This window comes from Plasmodium yoelii, assembly GCF_900002385.2.
Source record: "Plasmodium yoelii strain 17X genome assembly, chromosome: 14".
In the NCBI taxonomy this organism is placed as follows: Eukaryota; Apicomplexa; class Aconoidasida; order Haemosporida; family Plasmodiidae; genus Plasmodium; species Plasmodium yoelii.
This window is the reverse complement of record NC_036186.2, coordinates 2808521-2820694: the sequence shown is the minus strand read 5'-3', so window position 1 is coordinate 2820694 and position 12174 is coordinate 2808521. Positions and strand designations below refer to the sequence as shown.

The window sequence follows — 12174 nt, the reverse complement described above, 5'->3', positions numbered from 1 at the left end:
ATATAAATTTATATTATTTGTATTTAATATAGATAAATTAAAAAATAATTTTAATGCGTTAAATAACTTTATTTTTATTCCACATATTCCAATTTAGAAGTATTCTTTATTGGGTAATATTATTATATATTTTCCCATCTTTTCCATTCTCTAAAACAACAATTAACACTGAACCCGTATTTATAAGCCTAAATAAGTCTTTGAATGTAGATTTATTTTAAAATAATACTTAATAAATATTAAATATATAACATATAAATAATTAATGATGAAATTTTAAAGTATAATAGAAAACTATGTTTAATTGGGTTCTTATATTGCACTTTAATAGGAGAGAGATAAGATATATTTTCTCCTTTAATATATAAATTTATGTAAATATTCGTACATTTTATGGATTGTCCATTTTTATCTTATATATTATATTTTTATAGTTATTAATGCATATACATTCAAATAATTTATTAAAAATTGTATATTTTATTAATTCTATGATACAGTAATGTTGTTTTGGATTATAAAATGATTATTCACTAAACACTAATATGAATAATAAAATACCATTTAACATGAATTGAGTCGTTATCATTTTCTCCATGGATCCACATTTTTATAATATAAAACCATATATCCCAAAGTGGATCTTTAACAAAATATATAACATTGATACCTTTATATTGCATTATTATGTCTTTTCGATAATATTAATGCTTAATTATATGAAGGTTTCACAATGAAATAACATTTCAATATTAATTTATATGTATAAGCATATAATAATAATGCATTTTGTCTATCATATTATTTATAATTACTAGAACTATAACATTAAATTTTATTAATATACTTATATTTTTTCAATTTACCATTTATAATACATTTCCAATTTATATATACACCATATCATTAAAACTTACAAATTAATAGTGATTAATCTACTATTATACCTTTATGAAAATAAATTAAAGCGTACAAATAAACTTCTATTAATACAAGAAGAGAATAGTAACTACAATTAAAACTTCAAAAATGTTAGAAGCATACTAATATCTATAGACAACGTTATATTACCGATATATATCAACCTATATTTTATCACTATCTATTATATGTCCACAATGTCATTAATTAACACTAACAATATGCTCATATAATGCACGGGAATATTCAAAATTATAACTTTTACTAAATAAATCTGTTCACCAAACAAAGAAATGCACTGTATATTATAATGTGGATAATTCAATATAGCCCCTGATTAACAAGTTTCATATAATAGACAATTATCATATACCATAATATCACTTCATATATAACCAATATTTATATATCTAATATACTATTTTAATAATTTTAATCATTTTAAATCTATATATTATACTTTATCAAAAATATATTATCACATATTTCATATTAATCACACTATCCCTTTTTTCCTTCTATATTTACACATCATCTCCAGATTAAACATACACAATCATAAATATATTTAATTATACAAATTTAGTCATAATATATTTAATTATAAAAAATGTAATTACAATATCCCAGAACCATAAACAATCAACCATCAATCATAAACATAACCTTGATTCATAATACATGAACACCTCGACATCAAGAATATTATAATTAAAAAACAAATTAATACATTATATATTTCTTGACTTTAAAACTTTATGCTTCATTATTTTATTTCATGTTTTATTTCATATTTTACTTCATATTTGATTGTATCTTTTTTAACTTTATACTTTGTTTTATCATTAAAAGGAAAATTATAATGTGTTCATTTATAAAAAGGCAGGGTATCAACATTACTACCAATAAATAATTTTTATAAAATTAACAATTTTTCTAGAAAAATGTTTAGTAAAATTTGTATTAAAAGTAATAAAAAAATCACAGATTGTTTGATTCTCATAATATAAATTTTATCATACTACTATTAGGATGAGGTGAAAAATGTTGTTATAGTAGTATTAGTAATATATAGAATTAACTGCATTTCTCATATTAAATTATTTAATATAATATTTTAGCACTATGATCTTTTATTTATTAATGTAAGTATATGTATTTCCATACGTAATGAACTGTTCTATAAATTTTAAGTTGGGTTTGATCAATTATAAAAATATAAAACCTGTGTATTCATAATGCTTACATTAAAAATATAATTTATATAATTAAAGTTATTTATTTTTAGATATTATATATTGTGAATCATTACATTTCTGATATTCATTATTTATGAAAGATTCTGTTATTAATGTTGTTTTGTGGTTGAATTATTTAAATAAAAAATATATTAAACTTATCAATCTGATAAAAGTACCCAAATTTGTTGTTTAAATAATAATTTGTATTTTTTAAAATAAATATTTGTTTTTTATACTTTATTGGAAAAAATGATTTGCTTCAGTATTAATTATATTTGTTCTGTTTTGAGTTAATTTTTAATTAAAAAAATACTAATATATATTTTGTTTGGAAACTTCAAAAATGAGTACGTTTTATATTAATTTTTTTTTTTTTCTTTTAACCATCTCCCTATGTGTAAATAATAAAACCCTTGCAACAGAGCTTTCTCCAAAAACATATACAAAATACAAATCAAAAAAATTTACAATATTCAAATCAAAAAAATTTACAATATTCAATTCAAAAAAATATTATCCTGTGTAAGAAAATACAACAATATATATAATATATATTACATATTTCATTATGAAAATATTAAATGTGTACGTCTTTGCAACAATGTTATAAATACAATAACTTTACTTTTTTACACATTAAAAATATGTTCATTTTTAGCAATGATAATACAGAAGAAATATATCAAAAAAACAAGCACCTATTATATACCGATCCCGAAGAAACTAGAAATGCGTGCAGATTTATGAATGACGCTTTAAAACAATTAGAACATCATGCTACAAGTAAAGATGGTTATAAAAGGTGTTGTGCAAATCCTTATCGGAATATAATTTTTTATAAAAAAAAGCATCGAGGTCATACAATTGTTGAAAAAATTCATTATACAATTTATGATCCGAATCAGGTATCAATTAACGAACAACATCAAAAGTTATAAACCAAATTGAAATTAAAAAATGATTATAATTTATATACATATATTTCTCTTTCCTTCCATTAGTATAATGAACTAGTAAACCAGTTATGGGATCCAGATAGTAACTTATTATTAAATAAATTCTCTGTTAAAAGTATACAAAACATAAATAATTACCCAAATTAACATATTATTGTTACTATTTATTCTTTCCCATAGCTTCAAACTCATCATATTTTAATTATATCTATGAAATTTTATAATATGTTTTTTAGAAAAAATTGTCCGTATGTACACTCCAAATTTAGTAATGATACAACAACGTTGGAAAAAATGGCCATGGTCTCGTGAGAAATATTTTTATGCTATAGCTGCAAAATATAAAGTAAGCAAAGCTTTCTTCTTCTATTTCGTTATAAATCATATTTTTCGTATTATTCAAATACACTTTTATTAATTTTGTAGATATCACAAAACAAAACTATGATTGTCATGGCTTCAGCAAATATAATTGATCACAACCGTAAAAATAGAAAATATTTTGAAAATAAAATAGTAGAAAGTGCAAATTTATTTCAAGCTGAAATTGATTCTGAAGATGATATTAGAAATGGAAAATTAAAAAAAATGTTTGTTAACTTAAGTGGATACATTATTGAAAAAAGAAACAAACATACTTATATCACATGTGTCGACTCTGTAAACGGTATACATATTTTAATAATATAATAATTTATTTCAACAATTGTTAAAAAAAATATGGTTTTAAATAATTGTACATATTTATAATTTGAAACAAATTTTAAAATTTTATATAATTATCCATTTGTGTTTTTTTTCTTAGAATGATGAACATGGTTCCATTTAACAAAAATGTATTATTGGAAAACCTTTAGATTACTTTTTCCCTCATAAATAAACATATTTTTCACCAACGTATATTAGAGAATTTTTGTTAATAAAACGATTTATTTTCATGAATGGTATTTATTTAAATTACCATCATAACATATTTTTTTGTTTTATGATTGTTTTGTTCTTGTCTGTTATTTGTTTATGTCTTTTAATATTATAATGCATCTATATGTATTAATTTTTTGAATAATACAAATAAAACTGTTATAACTTATGAAGATCTTTCATTTAATACTTATCACCCTTTTTTGTTTACAAACATGGACATCATCTATAGGCTAAAATTTGGGGGGATATCCCATATATTTAAACGATTCTTTGTTTGTAAGTGATATTTGATTTTAATATTATTTATAGTAATGAAATTAATGAAGTGATCAGATGATTCAATACAAATGTTACATTATGTGTAATATTTTTTTACATTGATATTTAAACCATATAATACCAATATATTTTATACACATATATGTGAACATTATAATAAACCAACTAAAACATTCTTTCCTTTAAAAAAAATTCATATACATTCATAGAAAAAATAAAATATAACATAAATGTAGAATGAAAATAAGCAGTTTCGTTAAATAAAAATATTCATAACATGACCATTTTATGATATATATAATTCAATATAACCCTAAACCTTTAAAACAATTCCTTAAACTAATAAATATTATAAAATTATTCAAATTAAATACAATATAATACTTAACCCTAATTCACAACATAAAAACTATATAAAAATGATGCAAAGCCATACAAAAATGTAATAAATATAAATATATAACTTTATATTTAATTGGTTATATTATTCAATTATTCTTATAAACCCCAAAATTATGGTCAAAAATTACTTACAAATAGGCAGTTTCTTAAATATATCAATCATTGTTACTATTCCTGAAATAGTTAATACTCTTCGAATAATATATTAATGATTCATTCTCTTCTTTATATTTTTTAGTTTTTCTCTTAAATATTCTTTTTGAGCTCTTTTCCGTAATACAAATAACGAACACTAATATAAAATGTTAAGAAGTGTACGATTTTTTTGTTAACGTTTGCATATATTTAATGAAAATAATTTTTAAATTTCTTATTATTTACCTTAAAAAAAATTCCCAAAAATATTGATATTGTACTGAATATTAATAAAGCTAGAATTAATTTTTTTGCTATCGATAAGCTTGGTGTATCATCACAAATATTTTTAGAACTTTGCATACCATTTTCTTCTGTTTCCGACGATGTAAGGGATGGAATTTTGTTACAATCATCGCTATCAGCACAAGAACTTTTAAAATTAATATAATCAATTGATAATGTAGACAATACTTGTTTATATGACCCGTCTCCATTAATTGTAGAATCGTCATTAAGTTCTTTATATTTTTTAACAAAATTTTTAGCATTTCCTAAAGATTCCTCAGATATTGTACTGTTTGCATTAAGTTCAGTGTACATGTTACATAATAGTTTAAATGCATCATATATTTTAGACATATTTTTAATATTAATATTCAACAAACTCTTTCTTTTATTTATGATTTCCTTATAATTGTTATATCCTGTATTACTACTTAATGAACCACTACAATCTTGACCACCTTGTTTACAATTCGTATAATGCCTATTATTTTCTATATATTTTTTGTAAAAATCATTTAAATTGTTGATTCCGTCATATTTCTTTTGATTTAGTTTATAACTTAACCATATGATAATGTATTCAACTGTACTGATATTTTTGCTATTTTTCACAAACAATTGCTCAAGCAACCATAAACAACCAGCATTTATATTATCAAGATCAGTCTTACATTCTGTATCCCCTGATTCTTCATTAGAACAATAATTCTTAGCATTCCCTAATTTATTAATATCACTAGTTGTAGAATTGCTTGAGTCATCGGGTAAATATTTTCTCAATGTATCAAACTGTTCACACTAAGAAAACATTTAAAAAAGTATAATAAAAATATATGTTAATGAAACTGTTATAAAATCAAATTTAATAAAATTTATAAGTAATATAACATCGACAAATACAAGGAAAAACAAATTTTATTAAAAAACGCAGATACCAGGGTTTTATCCATTGCAATTTTATTTTGTTTATAATATGTAGATTATGTAACATCATATTATTTTATATTTTTTACGCTTAATAAATGACAAAATAATTGAACATAGCATAAAATTGTCTATGGTTAAACATTTTATTATAATTTTTAATATTAATTTAAAGATAATATGGAACAATATAATAACTTTACGGTAGTTAGATAAATTATCGTGGTTTGAGGATGTTTAATACATGTTTTACCATATGCGTATAGATACAATTTTACATAAATTGTTATCCTTAATAACACTCATATGAGCATTATTATAAAAATTAAAGCAACAATGTAACGAATTAAAAATACATCTCTTATACACATGCTTTAATATGGAAAATAAACAACGCCATATCTTTTGTTTTAATATACTGCAAAAATCGAAACAATTAAGAAACCCATTATTACTATAACCCTTAAAGTATATAAATAGTTATTTTTTTAAATATATTAAATACGTATATACTTGTTTCTAATACTATATACCATGTTTTATTAAAATTATAGTATTTTCAAAATAAATTGCATATACTTAAATTTACATTGTTTTTATTTAATATATATCCATTCCAATTATAGTTAACATTTCCAATAACTTTATTTTTATTCTTACACATTCCGTTTTATAAATATATCTTATTGGGCAATTTTATAATATATTTTGCCATATTTTCCATTCTTTAAAACAATTTGCACTGAACCCGTACTTATAAGCTTAAATAAGTCTTTGAATGCATATTATTTTTAAAATAATGCTTATTAAATATTAAACATATATACCTACTGATGATATTTTAAAGTATAATATAAAACTATGTTTAATTAGGTTCTTATATTGCACTTTAATAGGAGAGAGATAAGATATATTTGCAATTTTAATATATATATTTAGATAAATATTCGTTAAATGCTCTACAATGTTCATTCTTATCTTATATATTTTATTTTTATAATTATCAATGTATATACAATCAACTCATTTATTAAAAATTCAATATTTTATTAATTCTATGGTAAAACAACAATAATATAATATGCGTTAATATGGAATAATAAAATGATATTTAACATGAATTGAGTCTTTAACAGTTTCTTTATTTATCTATTTTTTGAATATAAAACCACATATTCAAAATTGAACCTTTAACGAAAACATAACATTAATACCTTTATAATGTATAATTATTTGCCTTCTCTATAAAATTAATATCAGTATTTAATTATATGAAGGTTTCACAATATAACAATATTTCAATATTAGTTATTGAATAAAATTTTACCAGTTTATATGTATAGGTATATAACATTAACGTTATTCTATCCATCATATTATTTATAATTATTAGAACAAAATATGATAAAAAATTTATTAATATACTTATATTTTATTTTTTAACTATTTAAATATATGTTTCCAATTTATATATACCTCAAAACTATAAAGTTCAAAATTAATAGTGATTAATCTAATAGTATACCTTTATAGTAAATAAATTAATGTATATATAAGTATCTCTATTATTTGAATTTAAAATGTTAGCATAAAATGAAATTATATAAAATCAAAAATTAAAAGGATAGTATACATATATTTATAATTTAATTTTTTATTAATATACATATTTTTATTGATTATTAAAAATGTTAGATGCATAAAATGCCTTTTATAGATAATGTTGTATTGTCGATTCTCAATCGATATTTTATGAACATCTATTATTACAGTTCAGTTGGATAAAATGATTTGAATTTAAATAAATATGATACAAGATATAAGTTTTACTAAATAAAATTTTCATAAAATAAAGAAATATATTGTGATATGCATAATTCCATATAACTTTTGGTTATCAAGGCTTATATAATAGGCAATTGTGATAAAACATAATATAAATTCATATATAATCAATATATATATTAATATATGAAATATAGACATTTTATTTTAATCATATTAAATCGGAATAAACACACAATTGTATATATTATACTTTATGGGAAAATTAGTATTGATACCTTTCATGTTAGATTATTCCCCTTTTGGTTGCATATTTTGACTTTTTAACTTCATCTTCTGATAAAACATACGAAATGATACATATATTAAATTAGTGTTTAAATTATAAAAAATTAAATAAAGATGTAGTATTGGACCCTAACCCGAATATGGGTTCCACAAACACAATCCTGACCCACAACATAAAAACTATATAAAAATTATGCAAAAATTATTTATTTCTAAATAGACAGTTTATTAAAATATACCAACCATTATTACTATTCCTGAAATAATTACTACTCTTCGTATCATATATTATTGATTCATTTTCTTCTTTATATTTTTTATTTTTTCTCTTATTTGTTGTTTTTTAAATCGTTTCCGAAATCCAAATAACGAATACTAATATAAAAACGGTAAACGAATTATTTTTTGTTATCGTTTGCATATATATAATGAAAATAATTTTTCAAGTCCTTATTATTTACCTTATAAGAAATTCCTAAAAAAAATGCTATTGCACCAAATATCGATAAAACTGTAAATAATCTGGTTGTTATCGACGAACTTGATGGTGTATCTTCATAAGTTTGTGTAGAAGTTAGTTCAGAAGTGCGTATAAAATTGTTTGTTGCTTCTATCGATGGAAATGACGAACTATTTTTACATTTCTTTTTAAAATTACTATAATCAGTTGATAAATTATGTAATATTTTCCTATATAAACTACTACCAGTGTTATCAGAATCTCCATAAAGTTCTTGATATTTTTTAACAAATTCATTAGCGGTTGTTATATATTTCGTGCAATCTGGATTCTTTTCATTCAAACCAGTATACATATTACATAAACTTTTAAATAAAACATAAAGTTTAGTTATTTTTTCACTAGAAATATCCATGAATTCTTTTTTTTTATCTATAAGATCCTTATAATGTTTATACTCTGTAACATCAGCTATAGAATTTTTATATCTATCATTATCTATAGTTGTACTATAAAAAAATTGTAGATTGCTATCACTTCCTGTTTGTTCCTTTAGGTTTAACATATAACTTAACCATATCATAATGTATTCAACAATATTGATGTTACTATTTGCAACAGACTTAAACAATTCAGAAGTCCCAAATATTTTATTAAAAAGATATAAACATCCACCATTAATTTTTTCGAAATCAGTATCACAACTATTACTACCACAATAACCATCTAAGAAGTTTTCTTTTTGAAATATATAGTTATTATCACTGTCCAATTTATCAGAAAATTTATCCCATAGATTCTCGAACTTTTCACACTAGGAAAACATTTAAAAACAAATATTATAAATGTATATTATTGAACATTTGATTAAAATAAAGTTTAATGATATTTAAATATAATACAATATCAAAAATGCATATACCACTTGCTTATTCATTGTGATAGAATTTTATTTTTGATTTGTAAATTGAGTAGAATCATGCTGTTTTATATACACTGTCCCCAATATGTGACGCAAATACTTTAGCCCTATATATAACAACTGTCTGTAGTTAAATATATTATAAGTTTTTAATAATTAAATTAATGTAGAGTAATAAAATAATATTATTACTAAAGGAACGTTTTATTTCTGTTTGTGACAATTATTTAAATTACCTTAAATAGAGGGTTGCTTAATACATTTTAGTTAAATATAAATACGATGCATTTTATATAAAAAATGCTATTCTTACTAACATCTGGTAAAACTCTGTTATAAACATATATATACTTTTATAAATAATTTAATGTATATTTCCTTGTATTTATGTTTGAACATAGAAAAGGTATATATTTATATTTTATTTTTTAATGATTGCCCTTCTAAAACTTAATACTGTATAAATTTAAAAAATAAAAAATTATATTATTACTATAATCCTTAAAAATATATAAATAGTAATTTTTTAAAATATACTAAATATTTATATAGTTTTTTCTAATACTATATACCATGTTTAATTATAATTATATTATTTTCGAATTAAGTTCCATTGTTCCCTTTTTTAATTGCATATAAATAATTTTAATATTAATTTTATTTAATATATGTCAATTCCAATTATATTTAACATTTTCAATAACTTTAGTTTTATTCCTATATAATTAAATTTAGAAATATACATTATTAGATAATTTTATAATATATTTTGCACATCTTTCTCACGGTTCAAAACGACAATTAGCACTGAAACCGTATTTATAAGCTTAAATAGGTATTTTAATGCATATTATTTTTAAAATAATACTTAGTAGATATTATTAACATATAAATAACTATTGATCAAATTTTAAAGTATAATAAAAAACTATGTGTATTTAGGTTGGTATATTTGCATTTTAGATAGGAGAGATAAGGGAAGTATGTTTTTTTAAGACAAGGATGTAGTCATATAATATTTATTTATTCTACATAGTTTAATTATATTTTATATTTTTTACCATTAAAACTTTCAATACATGTATACATTAAAATTAACCATTAATAATAACTTAGAATTATTACTTTTATAAATATATAGTTTGCTTTTATATTTTATAATAAACTATATTTACTTCTATGATGAAAAACTATAAAATTATTAATATTATTTTTCTCGGTATTGTTAATTTTAATATTAGCACATTAACAAAATACTAAGTCGGAATTGTATTATTTCATTTGATGTTTTGTGCATACAATTTTAATTTTATCATACCTTTAATAATATATATAATTAATTTATAGCCATATAACTGTATCAAATAAACATAATATATTTGTTCGTGTTTAATACTTTATCTATTGTTATTACTATTATTATTGTTACTGCTATATCACTGTATAGTACAACGAAATAATTAATTCACTCAAGAAGAATATTTTAATCCAATTATTATTTTTCCTTGTTTCATCGTTTTTAAATCAAACATTCTAGAACATATATTATTTCGCAATAGCAATATATTTAATTATATTTTTGTGAATTTGTATATATATAATAACCTAATAAAAATATTATTAATTCAAATTAAATTAATTATTACATACTTTTTATATGTACTTTTCATTAATATATAATTTATATGATTCCCAAGTTTAACATATTTCAGTATTATTAATTGGTATAATATCTTACTAGTTTATATGTATAAGTATATAATAATAAAGATATTATATATATCAAAATATTTACAATTATTATAACTATAACATAATATTTTATTAATATACTTATATTTTATTTTTTAAATCTTTTGAAATATAATTTATTTATACCTTAAAATATAAAATTTAAAAATTAATAATGATTAATCTAATATTATACCTTTATAGTAAATAAATTAATGTATACAGAACTATTTCTATAATTTGAATTTAAACCTTTAGCATAAAATGAAACTATATATAATCGAAAGTTAAAAGGATAGTATGTCTATATCTATAATGTAGTTATTAATATGTATATTTTTATTGTATTATTAAAAATGTTAGATGCATAACATCCCTGTTATAGATAATGTTGTGTTGTCGAACCTCGATCGGTATTTTATACATCTATATTTTATGACTACCTATTATATATTGGTAAATGTTTAATTAACAATATAAATATACCCATTAACCTGAAGGTATATTATAATGTAGGAAACCGTTCCAAATGAATCAAATTATAATTATACTCCGATATATAAAATTATTATACTGTTCGTTTATAAAAATACGATTTGAATCAAAACAAATATGATACAAATAATAAGTTTACTAAATAAAATGTTTCATCAAATAAAGAAATATATTATGACATGCATAATTCAATATAGCTCTGGGTTAACAAGTCTTATATAATAAATAATTATGATATATCATAATATGAATTAATATATGCAATATAGACATTTTTTTAATCATATTAAATCGATATGAACACTAAATTATATATATTATAATTTATGAAAAAAATTTATGTGACTCTTTTCATATTAATGGTAGTACCCCTTTTTTGGTTGCATATTTAGGCTTTACCGCATGATTAAACATATGTGAATG

At 20.4% G+C, this 12174-nt stretch overlaps 3 protein-coding genes across 3 annotated transcripts; 1 reads left to right on the top strand and 2 right to left on the bottom strand.

The window, feature by feature from the left end:
- Positions 1-2505: 2505 nt before the first annotated feature.
- On the top strand, positions 2506-3947 carry PY17X_1472901 (fam-a protein; the record flags this gene model as incomplete). The annotated part of the gene is made up of 6 exons (XM_034637708.1): positions 2506-2684; positions 2821-3067; positions 3164-3233; positions 3355-3464; positions 3545-3778; positions 3924-3947. 6 exons carry the CDS (start codon positions 2506-2508, stop codon positions 3945-3947), a joined length of 864 nt encoding a protein of 287 aa, XP_034493640.1.
- A 981-nt stretch (positions 3948-4928) lies between these two features.
- Positions 4929-6096, bottom strand: PY17X_1472801 (PIR protein; the record flags this gene model as incomplete). Its single annotated transcript, XM_022957525.1, has 3 exons — positions 4929-5015; positions 5105-5944; positions 6082-6096. 3 exons carry the CDS (start codon positions 6094-6096, stop codon positions 4929-4931), a joined length of 942 nt encoding a protein of 313 aa, XP_022811114.1.
- A 2335-nt stretch (positions 6097-8431) lies between these two features.
- PY17X_1472701 (PIR protein) lies at positions 8432-9540 on the bottom strand (the record flags this gene model as incomplete). The annotated part of the gene is made up of 3 exons (XM_034637707.1): positions 8432-8518; positions 8605-9417; positions 9526-9540. 3 exons carry the CDS (start codon positions 9538-9540, stop codon positions 8432-8434), a joined length of 915 nt encoding a protein of 304 aa, XP_034493639.1.
- Positions 9541-12174: the final 2634 nt, after the last annotated feature.